Source organism: Sminthopsis crassicaudata, chromosome 1 (genome assembly GCF_048593235.1).
Source record: "Sminthopsis crassicaudata isolate SCR6 chromosome 1, ASM4859323v1, whole genome shotgun sequence".
Taxonomy (NCBI): domain Eukaryota; kingdom Metazoa; phylum Chordata; class Mammalia; order Dasyuromorphia; family Dasyuridae; genus Sminthopsis; species Sminthopsis crassicaudata.
The window spans coordinates 754,654,106-754,682,075 of NC_133617.1; the positions used below are offsets into that span (position 1 = coordinate 754,654,106).

At 57.3% G+C, this 27,970-nt stretch overlaps 2 protein-coding genes and 1 long non-coding RNA gene across 5 annotated transcripts in view; 2 read left to right on the top strand and 1 right to left on the bottom strand.

The window, feature by feature from the left end:
- Positions 1–336, top strand: part of CENPP (centromere protein P) — a 110,016-nt gene extending 109,680 nt beyond the window's left edge. The window contains exon 8 of the mRNA XM_074284584.1: positions 35–336. Coding sequence (XP_074140685.1) covers positions 35–159 — 125 coding nt within the window. The 3' untranslated portion in view covers positions 160–336. The remainder of the gene's footprint in view (positions 1–34) is intronic.
- Positions 169–27,945, bottom strand: IPPK (inositol-pentakisphosphate 2-kinase). Of its 3 annotated transcripts, none has more exons than XM_074284579.1 (13): positions 27,924–27,945; positions 13,319–13,366; positions 11,172–11,267; positions 9,612–9,678; positions 9,113–9,234; positions 8,665–8,754; positions 6,690–6,748; positions 5,432–5,504; positions 3,115–3,394; positions 2,638–2,788; positions 1,988–2,090; positions 1,655–1,734; positions 169–1,484 (listed from the first exon to the last, which is right to left on the bottom strand). In XM_074284579.1, exons 1-13 carry the CDS (start codon positions 27,924–27,926, stop codon positions 1,271–1,273), a joined length of 1,386 nt encoding a protein of 461 aa, XP_074140680.1. In that variant the 5' UTR covers positions 27,927–27,945; the 3' UTR covers positions 169–1,270. The 3 variants fall into 3 exon arrangements, with proteins under 3 accessions (XP_074140680.1, XP_074140679.1, XP_074140678.1); XM_074284578.1 differs by lacking the exon at positions 27,924–27,945 and adding an exon at positions 24,020–24,509 and having other exon boundaries at positions 8,698–8,754; XM_074284577.1 differs by lacking the exon at positions 27,924–27,945 and adding an exon at positions 24,020–24,496.
- LOC141552129 (uncharacterized) lies at positions 24,519–27,170 on the top strand. Its single transcript, XR_012485067.1, has 2 exons — positions 24,519–24,821; positions 25,797–27,170. It is a non-coding gene; the product is annotated as an uncharacterized LOC141552129 (long non-coding RNA).
- Positions 27,946–27,970: the final 25 nt, after the last annotated feature.

The following is a 27,970-nucleotide window of genomic DNA, read 5'->3' on the forward strand; positions in this document are numbered from 1 at the left end:
CTTCTCAAGGCGGGCCCCATGTTGTGTCTCCCAGCCCTGACCCTGGACAGCCGGAAGGTGGTGGAGCGCGCCCCCCGCTGCTTCCGGACCCTCCTGCAGCTGCTGGGCGTGGAGGCGGCCATCGAAGGCCTGGTGCGGCTGCTGGCCCCTGAGGAATGACCACGCCGCTGTGCCCAAAGACGCTTTAATTCCGAGCCGCCCGGGGCGGCCGGCCGTGAAAATAAACGTTTGCGACTCTCCCTCGTGAACCGAACCCCCCTCCATGCTCTGTACAAGTATGGCACGTGAGACACAACTGCCCGTGGCGGAAAAATAAATAGAGCCATTTAAATAAGACGCGCCGGCCGTCGGCGTGCTGCCTGGGCCTGGCCCTGTGATTCTCAGAGCAGAGGGGGAGGGGGGCAGAGCCCAGAGCTCGCGTAGCCCTGAGACCAACTGCCCCCAACCCACACAAGCAGCGTCCAGGGGCTGGCTCCCCATGAGGGGCCGGGGACACCGTCTCAAAGTGCTGCGGTGACTGGGCCTGGGGAAAGCCCGGCAAGGGATCCTGGGGGCCGCTGCCCCCAGTGCTCGGGTGGGCGGGGGGGTCGGGTCTGTGGGCAGAGAATGCCCAGCTCCCGGCCGGAGGCAGCAGCTCTCTGTGCCCGCGGGGGGGAGGGGCTCAGCCTCCATCTCTGCCAGAGTGGAGTGTTGCCCAGCCTCCGTGCAAAAGCCAAGGCAGCCAGGACTAACCATGGAGGCCGGTCGCCTCCAAACAACAGAGCTCGCGGCCCCTGGCCCTGATCTCCTGAGGGTGGGCGCCCCTGGGGGGGCTGCCAGCATGGGAGAATAGCTGGGCCGCACGGGGACCATTCCGGATCCACATCCTCCAGCGTGGGGTCCGGGCTTAGAGGATTAAGGGCCGTGGGAGAAGGTGGGGGGGCCGCCAGCGGGACCGGACCCCGTTCACCCTGAGCTGAGCACGTGCAGGTTTGGGAGCTCACAAGTGGTGTGCGAGGCAGCGGCCAGGAAGTGGGGGGGGCCGGCACCTCCCGGGTCCCCATCCCCGTCGCCCTCGGGCGAGCTGGGGCCTTAAGGCCATGTCGAATTAGCAAAGAAGCTTGGTCTGAAATCAAAACCCTCGAGAAGACGAATGCAGCGGGCCGGGCGGGGGCAGGGGCGTCCCAGCGCCTCCTCGCCCCCTTGGCCGGAGTTCCATAGCAGCACGTGGGGAGTGGCCCCGCCCGGGCCCAGGGGCCCCGACAAGAGCACTTCTGGGGGTGGGGGCCGCCTACACGGTGTGCAGGAGCAGGGTGCAGTCCTCGGCGCCCCCCTGCGCGGGCTCCTTGGGGGGCTGCGCGTTCTTCACGTAGTAGCCCACGATCTTGCCGTCGAGCTTGTGCTGGTGGGGGATGCTCTCGTAGGGCTTCAGGTCCAGGTCCAGGACGGAGACAGAGAAGGCGAAGCGGGCCCGCGATGACGGGATGAGTGGGCGCTGCTCCGGGCTGGGGGTGAGGAGGGGAGAGGCCTCAGGTCCACGGCCCCCCACGGCCCATCCCACTGACCCAGACCGGGGGGGGGGGAAGCCCCGACCCCCCAAGGAGGGGGCCCAGCACCCAAACCTCCCCAGAAGCGCAGCCGCTGCCCCCTCCCCCCCAGCTCCCGCGCCGCTCACCACTCGTCCTGCAGACAGGGCGTCAGCGCGATCATGATGGAGCAGTCCTTGGCGGTCATGGCCACGCGGTACTGCTGGACCTGGGCGGGGAAGGACAGGCTAGCCTTCGGGCCTCCGCCCCACCCCCTCCCCAGCGAGGGTCCTGGGCCAGAGCCGGTCACTCCATGGGGACCCACGGCAGAGCACCACGAGCCTCCCACCTCCCTAATGGCCCTTGAGGGCCCTGCAGAGACCGCTCGAGGCCGGGGAAGGAGGGGAGGGCCGGCTGTGGCCAACCCTAGATGGGGGTGCAGGAAGCCCCAGTGCATCGCCCCGGGCGGGGTGAGTGCTCACCTTGGTGAGGGCGTAGGCCAGGGTCCCGTCATCCTCCGTGGACAAATCCCGGAGCTTCTGGTAAAAGGCTTCGTCGTAAGGCCCGTCTATCTGCAGGAGGTCCCTGTGGGGAGGGGGAGGGGCTCAGCTGGCCCCCCCCTCCCACCACTCCCCATGAGGAAGGCTGAGCAGAGGGGAGGAGCAGCGGGAGTCTGGGCCTGAAGCCCTTAATATCTCCCTGCCTTGGCTTCCCTGTCTGTAAAATGGGGGACGGGGGCAGTAGAGGCTTCTTGCAGCCCTGATCCAGGGTTCCCTAAGGTCCTGACCCAATCAAGGCAGGAGGGAGGGGCTGACCTCAGAGGAGGAGGGACCCGGGATGGAGAGGGGACAGGGAGGCGAGAGCGGGCCCTATGTGGCACGAGGCCCGGGGAGGGGGGGAGGTGCTCAGGGGAGGGGTGCTCAGCAGACCCCGGGCCCAGGAGAGGGGAGCTCTATAGCGGCTCAAAGAGGAGCCCAAATTCCCTGGGCAGAAGCTGGAGCTGGAACAGCAGCACCCCCGTGTGGCCAAAGGCTGAATGACCAGCAGGTCGTCAGGCCGGAGGCGGGTGTTGGGGCTCTGTTGTGGGGCAAGGAGACACCCGCAGCCCCCCCACTGTGGAGCCGGCCCCCACCTCTCCTCGGGGAACTCCTGCAGGTGCCTCTCGACGCGGCGGTAGAGCGGGTAGAGGCCCTCGATGTCCAGGAGGTCCAGCATCTGGGCCTGCAGCGTTTTGTACAGCAGGCAGCCCCTGGGCAGCCCCGAGCCCTCGGCGTGGCTCTTACCTGTGGGGGACACTGACGTGACCCAGAGCCCCGCCCCAGAATCCCCCTCGTAGCCTCAGAGGGCCCCCGGTCTCCTGCGCTAATCAATTTGGGCCCTAAGGACCGTCCCGGGGCGACCTTGGGGCCCTCACTAGAAAGGCCCTATTTACACTTTAGAACCAGCCCCAAGAAAGCCTAATCATTGAAGCCCCCCCCAAGAGGCAACTGCGCCAAAGGGACCCAAAATGGAGGGAAAGGGTCGGGCTCCATGCAGACATTGACAGACGCGCCCCAGCTGGCAACACCATGCGTGAGGCTGGTCGGGGCAGGGGGCCCGGCAGCTTTACCGTTTCTGAGCAGCTCCCTGCCGAAGGGACTGGCTTCACAGTAGCCCCTCCCCTGCGAGAAGGGGACCACCTTCAGGTCCCCGGCCCGGCACTTGTCGGTGCTGCTGAGCAGGGTCAGCGTGATCACGTGAATGAGCTCCTTGATGATGGTCCGGGTGCAGTGGGGGCCGCCTACCAGCCCATTGGAGGGGTAGAAGAAGGGCTTCAGGTGGCAGGCCAGCTCGTTCCAGTCCGCCGCCGAGTCCCGCTGGTCCCTGCAGCCGTATATCAGCTCACCGTTCTACGGGGGAGAGAAGGAGCACGTTGCGCCAGAAGCTCACTGGACAAGGCCATTCCCACCCCCCCACTAAGGATGCATTTTGCACTCTAGACAAAGCGGAGGTCGCTGACCCCATTTCACAGAAGGAGGAAGATGAGGACGGTCAGTGGGGTGGAGGGGCAGAGACGACCGAGCCGGGCCTGCCACCTCACAGACCGCCTGGTTTTCCTACGGTTCATCTCCTGATCGATGGGTCAAAGCACTTGGACAGGACATTTCAGAGGGTGAGATGACCAGAGAAGATGGGAGAAGAGGCACACCGGTGCATTGTTGGTGGAGCTGCGCACTGGTCCCGGCGGTGAGCTGTGGCCCGGAGTCGCTCACTGTAGAACGCCGTGAAACCGGGCCACCACGGGCCGGTCTGCGTCCCACAGAGAGCAGTGAGGGAGGGCCACACGTACAAGGACGCTGACGGCATCCCTCAGTGACGGCCAGACCACACAGGATGGGGTGATTTTAGGGAAGACGGAGGAAGGCCAGTGCCCTTCAAACTGGGAAAGATTCGGGGCCACGGGAAAGCAATCTCTGCGACAGATTTCGGAAAAAAGGGTCCAGGACCTCAAAGGAATTGATTCAGGTTTGTGAGAATGAGGGTCGGCAGACTCCAAGGAAAAAGCCCAGAACCTGACAGGGGCCCGATCCAGATCCGAAAGACCGGATTAAAGCAGCGCTGAGGCTCCGACTCAATGCGATGCATCGGGTGGCAAAGGTGACAAATAGGAAGAGGAAAACTGTCAGTGAGGCTGCAAAGAAACAGGCACACTGAAGCCCTGGCGGGGGCATCTCTAGGCTGATCCATTCTGTAAAGCACTCTTTGACCCAGACCCCAAAGAGGTCAAAGAGCAAAAAGAGCCCTACCTACCAAAGCATTCAGAGCAGCTTTTTGTCCCATCAAAGAAGTGGAATTCGGGAGCACCCTGCAAGCGGGGACTAGCCGGACATCACGGTGTATAAACATGGGGAACGTTACTGCTCCATAAGAAATCTTAAAAGGGATGATCCAGAGGAGCCTGGGAAGACTTCTGGGAACTGGAACAGGAAGGTCAGAGGGAGTCAGAGAAGGAGCTGCACAAGCACAACTTCATCAAGATGCTCTGAGACTGATGCTGAAGGGTGCTGCCTGGGTGAGGGAGGGAGGAGAGAGGGATGGAAGGAAGAAAGGGAGGGAGGAAAGAAAGAAGAGAGAGAAGGAGGGAGGCAGGAACAAAGAAAGGAAGGGAGGAAAAAAGAAAAGGGAAGAAGGGAGGGAAGAAAAAGAGCCAGGAAAGAACGGAGAGAGGGCGCAAAGAAAGGAGAGAAGGAAGGAAGAAAGAAGGAGGGAACAGCATACTTAGAAGAATTTGGGGGGGGGGGAGATGGACAGAATGTGACCTAAGGATTTTCAGAAGCTGAATCGACGTGGATCCCGAAGCGCTCTCTCGGACAAGGAGACGACTGAGACCATTTCCAATTGTTCGGTGATGAGCCGTCTACACCCAGAGAGAGGATCACGGGAATTGAGGGTGGAGCACAACGTGCCTTCTCACTCTCACTGTTGCCGTTTGCTGCATTTTATTTTCTTCAATCCTTTTCTTTTCTGGTTTACTTTTCTTGCATAGTACGTATAAGCATGTACACACACACACATGGGATTTAACATGTTTCCACCATGTTTAACATATGTCGGACCCCCTGCCAGCTAGGGGAGGGCATGGGGGGAGGGGGGAATTAGAACACAGAGTCCTGCCAGGGTCAGTGGGGGAGAACTGTCCATGCATATGCTTTGAAAACTAAGAAGTTTTGGGGCAGCTAGGGGGCGCAGTGGGTAGAGCAGCAGCCCTGAAGTCAGGAGGACCAGACACTTAACATTTTCCTGGCTGTGTGACCCTGGGTGAGTCACTTAACCCCCAAATAAAAGAAAAATAAACTAAAAACCTTTAATTAAAAAAATAAAACCAGCAAGTTTTTAAGTTGAAAAAACAACAAAATCTCCCAGTATCCCACGGGAAAGAGCCTTACCTTGAATATCTTCAGGTTGTTCTGTGCTTCCTGTAACAGACTTTTCAAGGCAAAGTGCATTCTCTGTTTATTTCTGAAAGGCGAAGCAGGAGATGGGGTCAATCAGAAGTCCGTTACACGTGCATCTTACCAGGGTCCTACTTCTACTCAGACACCCGTCGGGGGCTGTACCCTAATGGGCTTCCGGCCTTGGGGTCCAGCTCAGGCTCAATTCAATTCGCCAAAAGGTTGCTTTTATTCTGAAGGAAATAACAGAAGGGATGGATGCAGAGCCGCTCGGGGGGCCTGCCTGAGCCAGAGGACCTCCGGCCCCCCAGGCCCCCGGCCGCGCCTCCACGGCTCAGTCCGGCCTGACCGGCTCTGTGGCCAATCTGGAAATTGCTTTCGTCAGAGAGGTATGTACGTGATGGTGTTTCCCCGTTTCCAGGTTGGTGGGAGGGAGACAAGGGGCTTCTTGGGGAGAAACGAGCTTTTTTGGTAAAAAGAAGCAAAGCTCCACGACAACGCAGGGACTGGAGCTCGCAGACGGATCGTGTCGGGGAGGGCGAGCTGAATTCAGAAGGACAAAGTCCAGTCGCCCTCGCCACCAGCAGGTGACCTAAAGCCCGTTTCCTCAGCTGGACCGTGGCGGTCTCCAGCCACCCCTCTGGGCCCTTGTGGCCGCCCAGAGCCCCCTTGTCCCTCAGCTCAGGCTGCTGCATTCTCTCCAGGGCTTGCTGGAGAACAGACCCAGGGGCCGAAGGAAGGGGGCGCTCTAGGCCGCCTGAGGTGTGGGGCCCCGGGGGAGGGGTCACTGTCCCTGATGCAGCCCAAAGGGACACCCCCTGGCTACCGGCAGGGGGCGAGGCCTGTGCCCGTCACCAAGAGTGTCTTCCCCCAATCGCGGCAGCTTCCAAGGCTCCTCGGGCCCCTGGGAGGCGGCCACCCAGCAGGCAAGGACAGTGCTCGGGGCTGACCCTGAGACAGCACCAAGTGACGAAGTCCTGGGCAGCCGGGGGGGTGAGCCTCCCCAGCCCTCAGTTTGCTCTTCCATAGAATGGCACTGTGCCCCCCCCCCCATATCAAACAACCGTGAAGCTCCCACAAGCTGGCGCTCAGGTCTCCAAGTGGCGCGCTGTGAACGCCTCCCCCATTGGGTTTGTTGGACAAGACTCAGCTGAAACAGATGGGGAGAACCCACTGCGGGCGAGGAGGCCCCGGACCCCCCCACCCCTCCCCACCAGGCGCTTGCCCAGCTCGGGGCAGGAAAGGCACTCACCCTGAGAAGAGGTCCAAGGGACAGTATCTGCTGATCTGTTTCCATTTGCCCGTCGCTACCTGCCAAAAACAAACCCCCCAGTCAGGGGAAGTGCGCGTGGGCTTGTTCTAGCACGGGGGTCCCCATTTCCCTGGCTGGGGAAAGCCCCAATGGCACCCGCGGGGGCCCCCAGGAAGCACGGCTAAGCCTTCTTTCTCATGCTGTAGGAACATTAAGGTCCGGTCTCCCCTCGAGGCCGTCCCGAGTGCCCCTTTTCTTCCAGGAGTCATCCCCGGCTGGATCAGTGACCTGCCCTCTGACCTCTGGGCTGGGAGCCCTCTGCCGGCCACACGGGCGACCCCGTGACATCCCACGGGAGGGGCCCCTTGGAGATGGCCGAGGACCGCCCACTCCTGGCCAGGACGACGTTAACGCCCCCATGTTTCCTTCCACACCCTGTCGGCATCCGTCACCCCTGTCCCTAGTCTTTGGGGCGGTCACTAAGCCCCGTCTTAGTCTCCTCCGCACAACCAGGCCGCCAGGAGGCCCCGATTGCTCCGGCCCTCTGCTCTCCTGCCTGGCTGCATGCCCGTGATCAGAGGCTCTCTCAGACCACACTCTTCTTCCATCTCTCGGAGGCCTGGCCCGGCAGGAGGCAGAGGCCCCCCCTTCGCGGGGGCTGAGGGGTCTCTCCCAGCACCACACCCCTTGGCACAAACTGGAGCGCGGCGGGGGCGGCCACGGGGCCGGATCCCGTTCCCATCACAGTGGGGAAGACTTCTGGAGAGCCCTGGCTCTTCTTTGGGGCTGTCCCACCTGGGTGGCCATGCTGAGGCTGGCACCCATCTGGCGGGCACCACAAAAAGTCCTTCAGGGCCCCCGCCACCCGTGTTTCCTCGTGGTTCTGGTCGGCACCTTCCTAACCACATCTACGGGCATCTCGGGGATGTGATGGGGTCTCGCCACTGTGCAGGCTCCTGGACACCCCGGGAGTGCCGGATGCTCCTCCGGCCGGCTCCTGCCGCTTGGCCTCCTGGCACAGACCTCGGTCCTCTAAGTGAGATGTTCCCCAGCAAAGGGCCTTTTCTGCATGCGTTTCTGCACCCACAGCCGGGCCTGCCCCCCCCCCCCCCCCCACGGCATCCTTGGCCGGCGCTCCCACTCGGTGTTTCCTCCGAGCTGCTTCTGTGACGCCGTCGCCGCCCCCAGAGTCCGGCTCGGAGCCTCTCTTGGAGCCTTCCCTGTGCACAACCTCCGCCGGACTCCCCCGCGCCAAGTGGTCGGCGAGGTCCTGACAGAGGGACACTCTGGATCCTCCCGCTGCTGCTGAGCTGTGGGCAGTGCCAGGCCGCAGGGTCACTGTACTGGGGCTCTTCAGGTACCCCCCCGCCCTGTTTCTGACTTCAGGCTCTCCGGTCATCCAGGTCTGAGGCCACAGGAGGAATGCCGCCACGGAAGGCATGCTGGGGTCCCGGGGGCGCCCGCCTGCCCAGACGGCCTTTCTCTCAGTCTCTCATGGAACGGCACAGGCTCTTTGCCTTGAGGTCAGGGGGCACTCTGCTGGCCATGGGAGGAAGCTGTCCTGCGACCCCTTGGGTTGGCCCTTGGCCCACCTGCTCTAGTCTGGCCCCTCCCGAAGATGCCTGAGCCACGAGGGGAGTGCCGGCTCCAGGCCCAACGTCCCGAGGGGTTCGAGGCGCTTGTAGCAGGGGACACCGGGTCCCAGGGAAGTTGGGCGGCCAGTGGACTATAAAGCACCTACTGTGCACTGAGCTCTGACGATGCAGAGAGGAGGGACTTTCCCTTCCAAAGGTCCCCACCAGCTCAGGCCCAATCCAGTGGCAGAGACAAGAGGCCAAAGGTCCCAGGTCAGGGGTCAGAGGCACCAAGAAAAAGGAGGCAGAGGGAGAAGGGGGAGCTGGATCGTGGGGGTGGGCTCACCCCAGAGGCCGGCCCCTGCCCCCCACAGCCCCCCGCCCTCCTCCCGAGGCCGTACCTTCAGGTGCTGATGCATGCAGTAGCGACACACCTTGTGCTTCATCTCCTGGGTCACGTGCCTGGAGAAGGGAATGAATCCACATTTTGGCTGCAAATATAAACACAGGTTCAGAGAGCGCCCAGCGAAGGCCGGGGTCACCGGCCGGGACACAGGGGGACCGAGCGGCCCGGGGCTGAGGGACACTCCTGGCTCTGAGCAAGGGGGGGGAGCCGGCTGATGTAAGGGAGCCGGACGTGAGCCAGAGGGAGGCCCGAGAGAAGCCACCAGCGAGGGCACCAGCCCAGGTCTGGCAGCTGCTGGAGGGTCCCTTGGCCTGGTGCTCCCCTCAGTGAGCAGCATCCAGCACCCCGCCCTCCCAACAGGAACCGGGACCCAGCTAACCAATGCCAAACCGCCCTGTGGGCAGCGGGCACCCCCGTGCCCCGGGCCTGCCCAGCAAGTTCACCTTAATCTCCACGCAGAGGATGGGCCGGTGTTCTGCAAAATGGCTGGTGTGCAGCCTGGTGAGGTTGGGAAGGCACATGGCGTAGCCGCTGAGAGTGTCCAGGTCCTTGTCGCAGCGAGACTCTGGAAAACGGAAGGAAAAGCTGGGAGAGGCATCGGGGCCGGATGTCCCGCGGGCACGGGAAGCTTGGGAAGGGCCCCTCGAGCCCAGCTCTGGGCCCAGCCTGCCAGTCTCTGAGAAGGTGCAGAGCCTAAGAGGCCCCACCGAGCTGTAGCCGGGAAGAGCAGAGGGCCGAGGGCCCCCCCAAAACTCCTGAGGCCCGAGAGAGCCCCAGGGCAGAGGGCAGAGCTTCTAGGGCCGGCTGCTGCCTCGGGCCTCCAAAATGGTCAGGGACTCACCAATTGCCAGGGCGAGCCCCTAGGCAGGTCACATGGGGGGGGGGAGATGGAGGAGAGGGGCACCAGAAGACCCTCCAGCCGCCGCCCACAAGCCTCCTCACCTGGTCTCTCTGCTTGGATCTTTAAACAGAGCTGCTTCACGAAATCCAGGGGGAGCTGAACGACCTCCTGCAAGCAGAGGAGACGCTCGGGTCATCAGCAAACTCCAGGCCACTCCGAAGCCCAGACCCAGGGGCCCAAGCCCTCCCCCCAGCACACACAAGCCCTGTCCCTCACTACAAAAAGCTAACCGCTCCCAGGGGAAGACCCCAGACTCCCCGCTGAGAGGTTGGTGGCTAAGGCTCAGCCCCCGGGTCCCCGCAGGATCCCGAGCCCTCCACTCAGTTCCTGTGGGCAGGGTCTCCCTCCTTGGCTACCACAAGGGGCCGCTCCTCACGCTTTGCCCAGAGACCCCTGTGGCTCTGAGACACAACGGCCACTCTGGATGTTTCTGGAGCACGTGTTTGTGCAAAGCTGACCTCCTGCACCTTACAGAGCAGCAGGGACGTGCACCCCCAGCCTGCACACGCGAGGCAGGGGTCCGGCCACAAGGGCACGCTGACTGGTGCAATCCCTGCCCTCCAGGCCCTCCGTGCCCACGTGCAGCCTCTGTCCAGCGACAACCAGCTGGCCGGGCTGGGGCCTGGGGGGGGCGTCTCGGGGGGGCGAAGCGAGCAGCCAGAGCGTGCCAGGCCCCACAGCGTCTCCATCTCAGGCCCAACGTCCTGGGGAAGTCTTGGGCCTGGGAGGGGGCAGGGGCTCCATCTCCAGGAAGGGTGGCCCAAGGGTTGGAGGTCAGCACAGACCAGTTGGGGGACGAGGGCCCCGATCCCCGTCTTAAGAGCCTCGGCATACGTCTCTAGCTCCCTCTCAGGTTGGCTCCAGCTGAGGGGGGCTCAGAGCTCCCTGGAGGAAGAGACCCCGAGAAGTCTGGCGGGGGAAGGGAGCACTGGCCAGAGCTGTTCCCATTCTTTTTACAGGGAAACATCAATAGCGAAAGCAGCTCCCCGCAGGCCCGAGGCCCCAAGATTGGCTCTAGGGCCTCCTCAAGGGGCCACACGAGACCTTCCTCTTCAGCCGCCATCGTTCCAGTGCGATCCTGGTGCTCCTCCTCCTCCTCCCTCTTCTTCCTCGTCCTCACTCCTTTCAGGAACCTCACCACACACATGTAACATGGTGGCTGCTTGGGGGGATCCCCGGGGACTTTCTGGAGGCACGAGGGTCTCGGGCTGGGCCGGGGGTCCGCAGGCCTGGACTCAGAGATCCCGGCAGGCAGACGGCTCCGAGGAGCTCCACAGGGTTCTACTGAAAAGCCCGCCATCTAGTTCCCACAGTGCCCCCTCCGGGCTCTTCTGAGGAGGCCGGGGGCCGTAAATGAGGTTCTAGCGGCCCCAACATCAGCGATGGAGAAAGGCTGCAGGGGCGAGGCCGGGCCGGGATTCCAGGTCCCTAACGGGCCATCTGTGACCTGAGCCGGGGCCTGCCGGGGACCAGGATCCCCCGGGTCGTTCCTCCCGCTCAGCCCCGACTGCCGATCAAAGTCCCTTCAGACACATGGGGCAGCTCCCCTTCTCAGCTCAGTCGGCCACCCGAAGGTGCGGATCAGGAACAAAGAGACTTACCCCATGGTGCACGTAGTTCTCCCCAAAAAACTCTGTCATAACGTTTTTGCCAAAGTCCACTATGTTCTGCAGATGGCGGAAGATTTCCTCAGACGTCTGTAAGAGAGAAGGATGACATGAGGGACATCCAGTCGTTCCTCTTGGATGCAGAGCACCGCCTGCACGCCAGCACGCACGCCCGGCAGGGGGAGCCACCCTCCTCTGCTCCGCTTCCTCCCACCCCCCCACTGACCCCCTCCACATTTCTGCCTCAGACCCTCCTTGTTCTCAGGGTGCTCCCTCTCGGCGTGCTCCTCCACTCCCGCCCTGGTCCCTCCTCCTCATCTTCCCCCAGAGCGACTCTTCTTCCAAGTTGCCTCTTTTCGGCCCCGCCACCTTCCAGTCACCAGCGCTCGGATCTCAGGCACCTTTAGCACTTCCCACTCTCCCCGACCCAGCTGCCAAGTCTTTGTCGATTCTCCCACAATCCCTCTCCTGGACCTCTCCCTCTTCCAGTCAGGCTGAGATCGAGCTACTTGCAAGGCCGTGTGCCTTCTGACCTGGAGCACGGGGATGGTCTTCCCCTCCCCATGGCCCCCCAGCCACCCACTGACAGCTCTCTAACACTTGGCTCCCCATGCCCGGGGGCCCTGCCAGCACACAGTGCTTGTCCCGTCTCCCCTACTTCTGCACCCGGCCACCGCCGGCCCTCCTTCCCAAGGCAGACTTGGCCGCCCTCTGCTTTCCCCAGGACCAGCCCCCCCGACGCCACTGCCTCTGGCCTCCCTCCCAGTCTGGGGTCAGGTACCGACTGGCTTCTTCTCCCACTGTTCTGCAGGCTTTCGGGCCAACTTCCTGAGAGGGGCATCCACTTCCCTGGCACCCTGGCTCCCCGAAGCCTCGTCTCCAAGGCCCACATGGGGCTGCGAGCTCGCTCTTCCCCGACTCTCTCGGGGCTCAGGAGTCACTGAGCGTTGGATCCTTCCCAGCTTGGGGCTCTCTTCTTCTACGATATCCCAAGGATCCAATGAGTCAGCGCCCACAAAGTGCCACGTGAGGAGGGTGCACCTTTAGCCCTGCTGGGCATCCTGGAGGCTGCTGCCCAGGCAGCTTTGTTGGCCTCCCTGGCACCGTCCTTGCCCAGCGGACACACTGGACCACTTCTGGTCTATCAGACCACCCCCAGCATTCTCTTCTCTGGAGTCTCCCAGGGCCCCTCCCATCTGCTGCAGGAGCCAAGCTCAATCAACTAAAAACAAGCTAGACTGCACTAGCTTCCCTGCCCCCCACCAGCGCTGCTCGCCACTCCACGGGCACCGGCTGCAATCGCCTCACCAACCTCGCTGCGATGGATGCCCCACAAAAAGCCCTCAGCGGGCTCCCTGAGCCCACGCTGTTGACCCGGCCTTTCTCTAACAAAACCTGCCAGGGTCCCCCAACAAGCAAAGCCGATACTGGCATTCAGGGGCTTGTGCCCGGCATGACCTACTCCCTGTCCCCACTCTGCCTGTCCCCAAGGCCCCTTGTCCTCCCCACAGCGCCCCAGCCCCCAGCAGGCTCATCGGGCCTAGTTCAACTACAATCTTCGTCAGATCAGGGGCGGGGGCTTTCTAGCTCCACCAGCCTGGGGCCCAGAATAGTGCCGTACTTAATCACTGCGGGCTGGCGTGGCCTGTTCCATGATGCAAATAGATTCAAACGATTCATTTAGCGTCTCTACCCCAAGAGAAACCTGCTGGACAGTGCAGACAGAAAGGGCTTTTCAAAGAAGATTGGAAGCCCAGAAAGTTAGACTCACTGGTCCCTAAGACCAACCTTCAGGGCTCCAGGTCCCGGGTGTTGTGGAGCAGAGACTGGGGCGGGCTCTGGCTCAGAACCAGCTCTGAGCTCAGCTGCATGCCCAAGTCCCAGACTGGGCCTGTTCAAGTCCATCCACAAAAGGCCACCTTTTGGTGGCTTCCAGGGCCTCTCAGACACTGGGCAGACAAAGCGCTTTTGTGTTAACAGCTTCATGAAATGTTGGCGCCGAAGGTACTTAGACTGGATCCAGAGGGAATCACAGTGGGAGCCAAAGGCCAAAGAGAGGGAGATAGAATCCCCTTCTAGGCTTCCCCACCCCGGTCGTCATGTCCAAGCACCTCCCCCCCACATGCACATACACTCTGTACCTTATTCCTGTTTGGTGGAAACTTCAGAAAACGTAGCACCAGACAGCGCTGTTCAAAAGAAAGGCACACAGTCAGTGTCTTTAATTAAAGATTGTGAACCAGCCCAGCCCTACCTAGCCAGGGCACAAGTGCCCATACCAAGCCTCATTTGGGGGCCAGGCCCCGGCCCAAAGCCCCAGGCCCCAGGAGAAGGCCGACAGCCGCTACCCCGACCATTCAATGGAGTGCCCAGAGTCCCCCGGCCCATGGCGAGCAAGGTCATGGAGCCCTGACCACTCTCTCCCTGCTAGCCACACGCACACCCCATGGTGTTATGGGCCAGAACTTAAAAAAAGGTGCTTATGTAAGGAGTTCACACCTTAGTTCACACATTCACACCTTTAGGGAGCATATATAAGGAGGAGTAGACAAGCCCCCTAAAGCACAAGCCTACTCTTGGACTTCCAGGAGATTCACAAGTCAGAAGTCCACAAGCCCACTCTCGGAGGCAAAGTCACATGTATTTCAGATTCCACCTTTGTGCTGGCTGGAGATTCAGAAGGAGCTCTCGGAACTAAGGAGAGAGACAGGCCTCTAAGAAAGCTAACTGGGCCCAGGAAAAGAGACAAGACTTTGAAGGAGAAAATAAAGGATTTGGACTTTAACTCCTAGCTGCATTTGGGATTATTGAACTGAACTGAAACTAAGGCTGCCTCCAGAAGCCCAAGAAACCTGCTCCAAGAGAACATTACATTTTGGTGCCCGAACGTGGGACAGACACAATCCTGATTTTCAGTGGAAAAGTCTCCTCGATCCAGAAATTAGGGTGAGTACAACAAGGAAACTTTGTTAAAGGGCTAAAATAGTATTTTCAGTTAAAATGGGACAGATATTTAGAAAACAGCCTTCTGTTTCTCTTCAAGGAAAATGTGTAGAGAGCATTGTTAGGATTATGAAAAGCCAAGGTTTGATTATAATTTGGGAGCCGATCACTGAACTTTTAGAAACTGTACAGTACACATCTCTTTGGTTCTCTATGGAAAAAGAATTGGATCTAGAGGAGTGGAAATTAGGAGAGCAACTTTGTCAATACTACAATAAAAATGGACCTGACTCAATTTCCAAAGACACACAATGCATATAATTTAATACAAGTGGCTTTAGGAAATTATATGTTATAGAATAGGGAAAAAGAAGAAAGAGTAGGAGGGGGAGGTGCCAAATAAACTAGGTGAAAAGGATGAATCAGATAACAATGGAGTTAAGTATAATTCTGAGAGTGGCACTTCACAATAGGAGCATTTCTCATCTCCTCCTCCCTCAATTAACCCTTCATGGAGTGGAGGTGGGAGGGAGAAGAAAAAGGGGAAGAGGCAGTGACACAAACAGAATCCCCTATTAAGCAGCCTATGAGGAGATTACAAAAAGCACCTATGACGAGATTACAAAAAGGACAGGATGTATCTGATTTTATAAATGCATATCCTGTGATTGAAGAGCTTGGCTCTTCAGGTCAAAAAAGGAGAAGATATACTCCTTTTGATCTGGAAAAAATTAAGGATTTGAAAAAAGGCTGCACTCTTTATGGGGATACATCCTCTTATGTTAAAATGTTACTAGATAATTTGTCTTATGAAATCCTAACCCCGAATGATTGGAAATCCATAGCAAGGACATGTTTAGAACCTGGACAAAACTTGTTGTGGCTTTCAGAGTATCATGAATTATGTAGGATTCAAGTCAGACGCAATAGGCAAACAGGAGTTAATGTGCAAGTCACTTTTGACCAATTAGCAGGTGAAGGTCAATATGGAGAGAATTCAGAACAGATTATCCCATAAGTGTATGAGCAGATCCCTCCCTGGACAAATCAAGGGGAAGCTTTCACAAAAATAGAGCAAGGTCCCAATGAACCTTTTGCAGATTTTGTGGGATGCTTGCAAATAGCTGTCAAAAGAACTATTGGAGAGAATGCAGCTACAGAAATAATGACCAGACATCTAACTATAGAAAATGTCAATGAGGTTTGCAAAAGAATTATTTGGGGACTATACAAAGATGCCCCTTTAGAGGAAATCATAAGGTGCTATGTCACAGTGGGCACAAATGCTTATTATACTCAGACCATGCTGAACATGGAAAGACAGGTTCCCTCTTGGCAAGGGACTTCTAGAGAAAATTATCGATGCTTTCAATGTGGAAGAGCTGAACATCTAAGAGCCTAATATATATGGAGACAGAGCGAGAAGACAGGCTGAGAGAAGACCTAAAACCCTATGTTCAAAATGCCACAAGGCCTTCCACTGGGCCTCAGAATGTAGATTGACCCAGGGAAATGAGAAGCAGGGCCCAGCCCCAAGATATCATACAAAAGATAGGTGGGGTATAATGGCAGCTGAGTTTACACCCAGAGAGTCTTTAGAAGTTCAGGGCTCTGAGGTGATCTATCAGCCAAAAAGCAATCGCATGGCAGAAAGGGATTACATTTGGGGAGAATACAGGCTTTTTAAACCAACATGGCAGTGTCTAGTGCAAACAGCTCAATATAATTGCCAGGTAATGAGGAAAAATCCAAAAAGTGTTAAATAGAAGGGGCTAGAAAGGTTAACTGCCTGGGACAGAGAGTTTGTTTGTATTTTTACAGACAGAGAAGGAAACAGATGGGTGGCAGTGAGCACCTGGATAGAGACAGAAAAGGGAAAAAACCTCAAAACAAAGGAGAAGACCTAAGAAACATCTGACACTGAAAGAGCATGGCTGATAAGGAGCCTGTTGCAGGACTTGAAAACTAGCAGGAATCTTTGGATTCCTTGAGATGAAAAATGGTTGATAAAGACTGATTGCAGGACTTGAAAACTATCAGGAATCCTTGGATTTCCTAACATAAGATAAGACTGTTGCAGGACTTGAAAACCAGCAGAAATCACTGGATTTCCTAACAGAAAATGAGACTATTGCAGGATTTCAAAACTTGCAGGAATGATTGGATTCCTGGCACATGAACTAATAGACAATAGATTCTTTTTGGACTATTTCTAGAACTTATGAACATGTATAATTCCTCATGTTGATTCATATTTGTTACATCACTTCTAGCCTATTATATTGCTATGTGCTTTTGTAATTTATGTAATTATGTGTAATACCGCCCATATTGATGGATTTATGTATACCTGTTTTAAGAGTGAGCCCCTTCAGAAATTCGCTACTCTGATTTGATTTCCCATTTCCTTTGATGTTTTTAATCTCCCTTCCTGAAATGTCAGTGAGGGTGTGACCACTTCCTTTTTATGTTTTCATTCCTTTTTTGAGCAGTCAAGGAAGGCGTGATCACCTTTTTTGGAGGGGTTCTCACTTCCTTAAGAAGTCAGGGAAGTCATGACACCTTATGTTCTAAATCAAAAAAAAAAAGTGGGAGATGTTATGGGCCAGAACTTGAAACAAGGTGCTAATGCTTAGTACTTACCTTCCTAAGTACATAAAGGTGTACTTCACACCTTTAAAGGAGTTCACACCTTTAGAGAGCATATATAAGGAGGAATTGACAAGCCCACTCTTGGACTTCAGGAGATTCACAAGTCAGAAGCCCACAAGCCCACTCTTGGAGGTAAAGTCACATTGATTCCAGATTCCACCTTTTTGCTGGCTAGAGGCAGAAGGACAAACCTTTGGTTTCGGAGACATTTGGAGGGAGATCTTGGAACCAAGGAGAGAGAGAGGCTTCTAACAAAGCTAACCAGGCCCCAGGAAGATTCAAGACTTTGAAGGAGAAAATAAAGGATTTGGACTCCTGGCTGCATTTGGGATTATTGAACTGAACTGAAACTAAGGCTGCTCCCAGAAGCTCCCCAAGTATCCTGCTCCCAGAGAACAATATAATTAGAGAAGAATATTACACAGGGGCACCAGGCACAAAGAGCAGCCAAAAACTGGCAGATGCCACTAACTGGGACAGCAGCACACAAACGCAGGAGGCGTAAAGTCAGGCAAACAGAACCTGAAAAACAACAAGGAGGGCTGGTGGATCGGAATGTCAAGCCTGAGTTCTCTAGCTCACTAGCTCAGCGACCTGGGCTTGCCTCATTCTTCTAACCCTATGTGAGGACCAAATGAGACTCAAAGTAAAAAGAGCTCAGCGCAGCAACTGCGACAACTGTCAGGATGGCATTGTCACAAAAGGTCCCTGCTATGGGCCCAAAGTAAATAAGATGGCAACAAGAGCAACAGATGAGGGTCACGTCCGGCCCAAAGGAGAGAAACCAGTTCTGCTCCCAGAGCAGCGCCACACAGAGCGTTATCAGCTTTTCCAGGAAGGCACTTAAGCTTCTCCAGTAGGTTTTCCTTTCTTTGTTCCTCCCCATTAGGAATGGCTTGGTGATTCAGGAGTGTTGGGAAACAGATGAAAATGCCTAACAGCAGCAGAGAGCCAGACTGAAGCATGCTGGGCCAGAGACAGGAAAAGGAGCTGCGGACGCCATCACAGGGAAGTCTCTGAGCTGTTGCAACGTCCTGAGGCCTTGGTGGCCCCTGCTTGGCTGTGACCAGCCCAGCCCTCCAGGCCCATCCACGGCTCTGCCCCCACAATTACCAAATGCAGGAACCTCAAACCCCAACAAATAGCAGGATTTCTCTACTGTCTCTGGGCTCTGGGGCCAACACGGCAAAAACAGTAGATGGAGCCTCGACCTTCAGGGCTTCGTGTAAAACCGTGGCCTCTGCCTGCGCATCCCCTCAGCCTACGGGCTCCTTCCAGGGCCCCCTGTGATTTTCAGCTGCCACCCTGCCGAAGTGCCAGGACAATCAGAACTGACTAACTTGAACTTAACCCTCCTAAGTCCAGAGCTTTTGTTTCCTATTAAAAGGAGCCTTGGATTTAATTAAAGCAGCTTGGGAACCCAGGGTCCAGAGCATCAGTTTCAGAGTCAGCAAGAACAGAGTTCAAGGCCCACCTCGGATACCTATTCGCTGCATGAGCCCAGAGAGTCACTTTCACTCCCTCATCTGTAAAATGGGCACTGAGGCTTAAAGGAACAAGGGAGCTCAAAGATGCAAACCCCACCATGCTGAAGAAATGTCACGGAAGTTCCATGGGAGCCGGGCCTCTTCCCTTTCTTGGAATCCTGGGTGCTCAGCACAAACGGGGAATGGCACACAGAAACCACGGGGCCTTTTACAGACTTCCACCTAATACTAGGGATTAGAACTGAATTAAACTACCTGCCAGTCTCAAAGTCCAAACAACTGCTAACATCTGACAAGGATGAGAAATGTTTTTACTCAGAGCATTCCTACACACATCTCTTTTATGAAGGGCAAATGAGATCCTGCTCGGGCTCTCCGCTTGAAGTCTTGGTGCCCCCTCCCCTTCCCCCGCCCCAATCCTCCAGCATTTGTTAGGCATTCACCAGCCACAATCACATCTGGTCCCCAAATCCCCCTCCACTCACAGGGGACACCCATGACCTACAATGAGAAAACACAGAACATCAGTAAGCTGGGGAATGGGGGAAAAGCAGTGAGGCAGAGGTCAGAGACCAGACGCCATGGCAAGGGGTCACGGACAACCAGCCTAGGAAGGCAGGCAGGAGGCAGATGGTCCCCTCATGATGAGGGGAAGGTCGCAGTCCTGTGGGTCAGGAACATCCATTTGGTAGCGAGGCTGAGGATGGATCAGGCTCAGGAGGGCAGCAGCCGAGGTGTGTGGGCAAGGGGATAGGTGGGATGAGGCTGCAGAGCCAACATTTCCCGGGCTCAGTCTGTGAGCAGCAGGAAAAGCAACTAAAAAGCAGAGGAAGAGGACAACAAGAGAAGGGATGATGAGACAAAAGACAAGCAAAAAGGAGATGCACCGAGCCAGCGCAACAAGCAGGACCCCAAGGCATTGCATGGCGACAGCCATCATCCTGGTCTGCTGGGCCGGTGCCCAATGCCCATCTCCAAGCACACTGTGCATCCAAAGGCATGGCCAAGGGGGGCTGCTCTGGATGACCACATTTACTGAGGAAAGCTGAGGGAGAGGCCCCAAAATAAAGAAAAGACCATCAAGAGACCTTGATGTTCAGAAGTGCATCCAAATGGCAATCATTCCCTTGTGCTAAATTCAACAGACCTTTTTAACACAACCCCACAGAAATTCAGTTTCACACAGGATCCCTTTTGGTTCTTAATTTATCGAAATGTGTTTGCCCATGGTTGTTCAATTTGTAATAAAAAAGAAATTGTAGAAGGAAGAAGTTGAGGAGACTGGAAGGAGGAAGCCATGGGGACCAGAACAAGGAAGGATGAGGAGGAGATGGGGGGGCACCCTCAAGGTCCTGTAAGGGAGATGAAGCCTCTTTTTTTTTAGGAAAGCCCAAAGGCGGCCACTCTGTGGGAAGCGGGTAAAGGAAAAAGCTCCGAGAAGAAAAGTCGATTAGAGAAGAGGATTGCCCAGAGATGGGAAGGATCCAATGTTTAAAGGACATTGCCACTGCCAGTGGGCAGCATCAGGGCAGGAGGGCAGGAGAATGGTGAGGAGCAAGGTCCCAGTGGCTCCTGGTAGCTCTCATTTATTAAGCACCTACTATGTGCCAAGCACTGTGCAAAGGGCACATATAAGCACAATGACTGAGAGCTAATAGCCTAACCTACAGAAACGCACGGGCAACCACAATAAAGGGAATCAATACAAAGTAACTAAGCATGAGGTGGGAAGGCGGGCACTCCAGGAGCAGGGGAAGAAGGCCGTGTGAAAGCTGTGTCCTAAAGGAATGGAGGCTGGCCCTAAATGGGAGGCACGTCCCAAACAGGCAGAGAGTTGGGGGCAGGAATGGATGGATAGAATGTGGCTGTACGTGGACACAGGGAGGCTGGAAAGAAAACACCTTAAAACTCACATGGAAAAAAAAACCCCACATGGAACCGAAGGTGGGGCCTGGTCCATCTGCACTCTGGCAGCCCATTGGCCTGAGGAAGAAACATAAAGCTAATGGAGAGGCCACGGTAGGAGAAGTGGCCCAGCCAGGACTGGAGAGCGAGGCAAGGAAAAAGAATCCACGAGAAAGATGGGGAACATGAGACACAGACAGCTACCTCGTGGGCTATAATCTATCATCCCGCAGAGGACAGGGTGTACTCTTGGTGGTCCAATCCTTGAGTCAAGACTCCCAAGAGCAGCAGGCAGACCGCCATGACCACCAGACTCACACATCGTCCAAGAAGGGCCCCACTTCCTTCCTCAATCCCAGTTCACCTAAGCCACAGGTGTTAGGTTTTCCCTCCTGGAGAATGTCTGTGAACTTTTGTTATACATAAAATAAAACTAAAAAAAAAGAAGAAAAAAAAAAAAAAAACACAGGTAAGTTGGTCTTGTAAAGAGGCCTGTAACCTCAACCCTCATCACATGACAAAAATCCACTTTCATCCAGAGGATACAGATAATGTCTAAGAAAAGGCAGACACAAAACAGCATCCAGTGCATTCGCAAAGATGGGAAGACAAGCACACAAATACCCTACTGTGGTGTGAACAGTCCTGGAGTCGGCCTTAGAACTGGGCTTCAATAGCAGCTTTTTATTTTTCTTTCAAAATACATGCAAAGAGCTTTCAACATCCACCTCTGCAAAACCTTTTGTTCCTAATTTTTCTCCCTCCCTTTCCCCACCCCCTCCCCAGACTGCAAGTAATCTAATATAGGTTAAACATGTGCGATTCTTCTATATGTATTCCCATAATTTCATGCTGCACAAGAAAAATCAGATCAAAAAGGGAAAAAAATAAGAGTGAAGATTCTGCACTGTGATCCACATTCAGTCCTCTCTCTGGATGCAGATGTGGACCTGAGGTCAAACAGATCAAGGATCCTTTGGGGGACTGTGAACTGTTCTATCTGATGTCCCTGAACGAGCGGTTGATCAATGGAGACGCTGGAAATCCAAAACAGAAAAAAAAAAGGCCTCGCAAAACTGGACGAAACAGCCAAAGCCAGAACGAGGGGATGCTCATCAGCTGGGGGACAGCCCACCGAGCTGCTCTAGAGCCAGGGGACGCCCCAAAGTGCTGGTTAGTTGGCCCCCTCTGGCCCCCCTTGGCTGCCTGTAGACACTGTTGTGACCGAGCTGTCAGAAAGAAGCGTTCGGAGGAATTCAGAGAAAGGAAGAGCAGGAGCGAGCTGAGGGTTTGGCCTGGCCCTGTGGATAAAGTCGAGACAAAAGGCACCAGTGAAATGGGTAAAAAAAGTCACTGGGGCTCTGAACGGGTGGCACATGCTTGCTGCTGATGGCGACTTTAATCCCTGGGTGCGCTCCTACTCTGAAAGTCCCGGAGCAGCGAGAGAGAAGCGATGAGTGACATGGGTGGCAGGAACCTTGTAAGGAAATGACCACTTTATCTTGGCCTTCAGACAAAATTATTTATAGCAGCTCTTTTTGTAACAGCAAGAACTGGAAACCAAGTGGGTGCCCAGCCAGCCAGCTGAAAGCTGAGCAAACTGGTTTAGAAATGTAAAGAAACGTGACTGGGTCGGAAGAAATAGGGGGATTTAGGGAAACCAGACAAGACTCCAAAGAACTGAGGCAGTGAGGGGCTCACACCCAAAAATGACTCCCATGACAACGATGAGAACTCTGACCCAGGCAATCAATGGCCCCTTTCCTTTCGGGGGGGGAGGGGGGGGCGGACGACGACACTGTGCAACACACTTTGCTTGCCTGAACTTCTGTTGTTCTGGGAGGATTCTATGATGGAGCAAGGGAGGAAGAAGGGGAATTAGGAGCAGGAAGGGGGCAAAAAAAACCAAACAAAAAACTATTCAAAGGATTGTGTTGTGGAATTGTGTCCGATACTTTATATCTGAAATGGCTCGCGCTTACTTAGGGCTTTGGATCATGTCTGGTTATGTAGAACTGTGACAAAAGAGCTGTGATGTCTTCACTCTTAGCCCAGGAAGGGAATGCTTCACTGGATGGGGTTTACATAACTGTGATGGGATAAAAGAAAAAACAGTCTGTGTAAAGGGGAAAAGACAGAAGATTCTAAAAAATGGAATTCTGCCGACACAAAGAGAACGTGCTGAGAAACCCGGAGGGTTCCGGGAAGGCTTCTTTGAGCAATGCCCAACTTTGTTCAAAAGGACAAATACCAGAGTCAAAATAAGCCTGAAGAGGAGCAAAGGGAAAACCATCTGGAAGGTACAGGATGAGCAGAGCCTTGTGCAAAGTGTTGGAGACGTCCAAGGGAAAGGGACGGGCCGATCCCTGCGCAAGCCCCAAACCGGGGCTTCTCGGGCACCCAGAGGGGCCCCTGGGGAAGGGCAGGAGGACGCTGCAATGAACTGAGGGCACCCCAAGCCCGCACCTGCGCTGCTCCCGACCCAGGGATCAAGGAGCTCCAGAAGGGACTCAGGGCCTCGTGGGGGAGGAGCCTCCGGGGGTGTGGCGGGCTCCTTCTTGCCCCAGGAGATCCCAGCAGCCCCCGGGGGCCCAGGCCCAGGCTGGCCCCTCTCCAGGCCCCTCCGCCCTCCTCACTCCCACTGCGGAGCCCTAGGCCTCCTTTATCTTCTTCCCCTCCTCATCTCCCCAGTGCCAGCTGCTCTGACGTTTCCTCCCAGTCTCCCTCCTGTTTACAGGCCGTGATTTGCATGTGCGAGCTCCCAGAGCTGGGCACAGCCTGGCACAACTCAGGCCCGCCCAACGCTTGCTGACTGATCACTGGCCTCACAGGGCAGAGCCCGAAGAGCGGGGGCAGGGCTCCCAAACAAGCAGCCCTCCCTGCGCCGGGCACCGCGGGAGCGGGCAGAGCCAGGTTCTCGGGGGGAGGCGGCCCGGCTCCGTCTGGGGAGAAGCCCCCCCCATTTCCCAGGGCTGAAAGTTTGCAAACCGGGGCACTAAGAGGCTCCCGACTGTGCCCGTGTCCGTGTATGACTGAGACCGGCTCGGTCCCGGGCATTGCGCCGCCCCCAGGAAGGACAGGGCCAGCCCGGGCCGGCGCACTCGGCTCCAGATAAGCGTCCTCTGCACCCCTTCTCCCCGACCTCACCAACCACCAAAGCGCTTGTGAAGCGGCGCCCCTGGGCCCGAGGAGGACTCCCGGGGAGCTCCTGGGGGGGGGCCTGTCTCAGCCCGCCCCGCGCTGACTCACCCGGACCCAGTGAGTGTCTGGGTGAGTAAGAGCGCCCCAGGCGAGAGGGCTGAGAGCCGGCAAACCGGGCCTGACGGGGAGGACTGGCAGGGCAGGACTGGGAGTAGGAGCGCAGGGGAGGACTGGCAGGGAGGACTGGGAGCAGGAGCGCAGGGGAGGACTGGGAGCAGGAGAGCAGGGGAGGACTGGGAGCAGGGAGAGCTGGCAGCGGGGGAGGACTGGCAGCAGGGCATCCTGGTATCCTCCAGGACATCCTCCTCCCTTCCGTCTGTCCCCCTCCCGCTCCCGCCCGGGGCTTCCTCCGGCCACTCCAAGTTCTCCTCAGGGCCCCGAGGCTGGAAGGGGAAGCGGGTCCCCCTCCCCCCGCCCCACGGCCCACGAGGTGGGCTCTCCGGCCTGGGGAAGGGGAGCATAAAGGGGATGTTGCCCCCACCCGTGAAACAAGGGGCGGGGGCAGGGAAGGTCGCTCCCGCCCCCGCCGGACCACGGACCAGCCACACGGTGGCCCGGACAAGGCGGGCTAAGGATGGGGGCTGCCGAGGCACGGGCCTCGGGGGACTGGGAAATGCTCGGGTCAGAGATCAGGGGTCAAAGGCCGGGGCTCACCTGCGCGTGCGCCACGACCAGGCTCTTGTTGCCTTCCCCGTGGTACGTCCATTCATTCTCGTCCATCTTGGCCGCGTCCATGCCCCGGCTCCGGCCCTCCCTCAGGCTGGACTCGGATCCGGCCTTGGCCCTGGACGCCTGCCTTCGGCCCGCGCCCGGCCCGGCCCCCGGCTCTGTCACCGCCGGCTTCAGGCAGCGACTGTCACCGGCGCGACACGACGGGCCCCTCCCGGAAGTGACGCCAAGCCGTCGGCGCGTGCGGGCTGTGTGGGACTTACGTATTTCCGCCCCTACCCCGTGGGGTGAAAGAAACCGAGGCTGACCGCCATTGTGACTGCTGGCGAAGCCGGCTCAAGATCGGGCAGGAAAATGAACTTCCGGTTTCGGCGGCGCCTGCGCCCCGAGGTTCTCTCTCAAAAGGCGTCCGGGGACTAGGCTCGGCCTTACGCGCCTGCGCCCTGCGTGCTTAGTCAGGGACGAGCCGCAGGTACCTGGCCAATGGGGGACCGGCCTCGTAGGGAACTAAGGAGGCGGGAGGCGGTGGAGAAGACGCGGAGAGCGTTCCCCACATAAGAATGACGTGGGCAAAGGCGCGGCGGTGGAAAATGGCCCACGTGTGGGAGGGAAGGCCGGGAGCTGGGACGGGGCCGGGAGGGGTTCCGCGCGGCTGGGGGGCCACCACAGCCTAGGAGGGGCTTCCGGAGCCGCGCTGTGGGAGCCCCGGGCGAGCCCTTGGGACCCGCTGGAGGCACACGGAGGCGTCTCCTGGGGGGACTCGGGAGGGCCCGCGGCTCGCAGGAAGGTGGGCGGCCCGAGACTGGTGGGAAACGGAGGCGCGGCCGGGCCGGGGGGGGGCGGAGGGAGGGCGTTTCCCCAAGAGACCCGGGGGAGGCAGGGAAAGGGGGCGGGAGGGCGCGAGCATTCAGCCAATGAGAGAGTCTCGTGGCTGCGGGGAAAACCGCACACTCCCGGCCGGAGGCGGCCGGACTGGGTCCCCGCCTCCTCCCGAGGCCAGAAACTGGCAGCCGAGGTGCTTCTTCCCTGAACTTCCTCAGTTTCTCACGGACCGAACACGGACTCCCCAGAAGTCAGTCCAGGAATGCCCGGGAGACGCGGCAAACCAGTGGTCTCAGACCCCCCCAGGTCCTGCCGGACCCCAGACCCTAGTCTAAGCGTCCTTCTCCACTCCTCCCCCGCCCCTCGCTCCGCAGGCCAGGCCCGTCCAGCATCGCTCCTCGCCTTCCCTTCTCCCCTCCCCCTCCGGGGTCCTCATTTACCTGCCCGGCCCCCCCCACTCCCACCGTGTCTCGCCTGGAGAACTCAGCGGTTCCCCGTGGCCTCCAACGCCACCTGCTGGTTTGGCATTCAGAGCCCTTCCCGCCTTTCCAGCCTCTTACACCTCACTCCCCCCAAGCACTCTCCCTGACTTCCTGGGACTTCCACCAGCAGGCGCCCCTTTCAGGCCTGGACGTTTTCTCTGGCCATCCCGGGCCTGAAAGGGGCTTCTCCCTCCCCTCTGCTCCTGGCTTCAAGGCCGCCATCCACGAGGCCCTGGCTTCTTTTGCCTTCCCTCCCATGATTCCCTTCCCTTGCCCATCCACTCCATTAGACTGTGGGCTTTAGTCTGCAGTGCTTAGTACAGTGGCTGGCACATAGTAGGTGCTTAATAGGGGATCGGCTGTTTGATGTTCTTATTTTTATGGCCCTAGACTTCAGAGCAGTGTCTGGCCTATACCAAATGCTTGGTTAACACTTGGGCTTTACTTTCTTGCCACAGACAGGGAAATGAGGCTGGGCAAGGTTAAATGCTCTGTATTTTGCCCGCGGCATTTCCACCCCCAGGGCATCCCACCGCCTTGTGCCACGCAGAGGGCGTCATGGGAGGTTGGCAAGGCTTGAGAAGAGAGATTTGAAGAACATACCAAACGTGGCGAGGGCTCGATGAGTCGGGGCATCGGGCAGCAGCAGTCAGAGCCACCACCGCAGGGAGTGACTCCGAGCACAAAAACACCTGCCGGCACAGCCCGGGAAGAGACCCCCGCAGAGGAACGGTCTGGGCCAAAGAAATGGGACTGAGACTGGGGGGGGGGGAGAACCCCGCCTTCCGTGGGCCTCGCCTGGGCAGGACATTCCCTGTGCCGATCTGAGTGGAAGGGAAGTGCAGCGTCTGAGTGAGCCCCATGACTTCCCATGCTCGACACTGTCAGTTTAGCAGTGGCCTGAGAAATCCAGAACCCGCTTGTTGTGGGGATTCATTAAAAGGAGCCTCCATTATGGAGGAGGAGCCTCATGGGGAGTAGCAGCAGCTGCTGACCACCTCCCACCCACAGGCAGATAGAATCGCCCTGGGAGTGACAGGTTCATGCCCCATAGCCATTCAGGAGACAGGTCGGAGCATCAGCGGCTCCTGGTCCCCCAACCCAAAGGAGACAACTCAACTCCCAGAGCCTGGGAGTCTTGGGAAGGATCAGGTCTCCAGTCCGTGCCCTCGACCATCGTCTGGGGGAGCCAGGCCTGCTCCCGCTAGCGCTGCAGCCACTGGCCCTGAAGATGGCCGGGTGAAGGAAGACTCGCTCAGCAGCGAGCCGTGCGCTTTCCAGTGGCTCCACATCAGTGGGGAAGGGTCCCTGTTCTGCTCCTGCCCTCTCAGGAGCCTGGGCCCTTTCCCCCTGACCTGCAGCCAAGCCCCTCCCTCGATGTCTCCCCCAAGAGCGCAGGGCCTGGCTCACTCACATTTGGGAGCTGATGCCGAGCCCAGGGCTTCGCACAGTTTCCTTCCCTTCTGACTCTGCTCTGTGGGGTTTCCTTGGCAGAGATGCTGTAATTTGCCATTTCCTTCTCCAATGACTAAGAAACAGAACTTAAGATAACTCGGCCAGCGTCACACAGCCAGTAAGCGGCTGAAGCCAGGGCCGGCATCTGTCCGCTGAGCTCCCTAGGCAGCCCTTGCACACAGTTAAGGACTAAGGAAAGGCTTTTCCGTTTTCATTCATTCGGGGAAGCAAAGGCAGCTAAACCCACAGGGGAGAAAGCCTTCCTCGCAATTCTGTCAAGACGGACATCAATTGGGCAGATCCGTACTATAAAAATAAACTGTACCCAATCCTATGACATCGGGAAGAAATGCAAAAATATAAAGTCTTCCTCTTCATGTTTTTCTCTGTTGTTCATCAATGAAGGGGAGGGGGAGGGAACGTTACTGCTCTGAATCATAAAGAGGATAAGCCGGCACATTCGAATGATTAGTAATAATGAGGAAGTGATAAATTGGTGTGTGGGGTAGGCTTCTGGCCATCAGCATGGAGGGCAAGCATGTACCTCCTCTCTTCCGGATTTCCTCCACCCCACCAAAAAAAAAAGTCTGACTCGGTGTACCTTATAATGCTGAGCCTCTCTCTCCAGCACACTCTGGGTGCTTTTCAAGGGGGGACCATTGGGCTAAGGGGCACTTCCCACCCCCACCCCCCCATACTCCATAGGGCATGCTCTCCCTAGCTAACCTTTTCCCCCAGCTCCCTTCTCTCCTCCTGGGGAGCTTTTTTTTTTTCCATAGACATAGTTCTGAGGAACTTAGCTTTCCCATCTAGTCTAAGCCACACATGAAAAAGCTGGTCCAAAAAGACCAAATGGATCCTAAAAATGCCCCTCCCCTCCCAGAAGCCACCTCTGGAGGAGACTCTGCTAGTCCCCAAGTTTGTCCTGGGGCAGCCCCAAGAGTTCCCCCTCCCCCCAATCACTGACCCTCCTCAAAGGCTCGGCCCCCCCCCAGGCAGAGGGCAGCGGCCCCACTTCTGGCCTCTCCCCATGCAGGGGGCGGCACGGCTTCTGGATCCCCTCCAGTATCACAAAATAGCTTCTAGACTCAGCAGAGCCTTCGGTGAGGGAGCGTTTCTCAGGCACCTACCATGGGCTAAGCTTTGGGGAAACAATCGCTCCTCCTGGGGGGGGCCC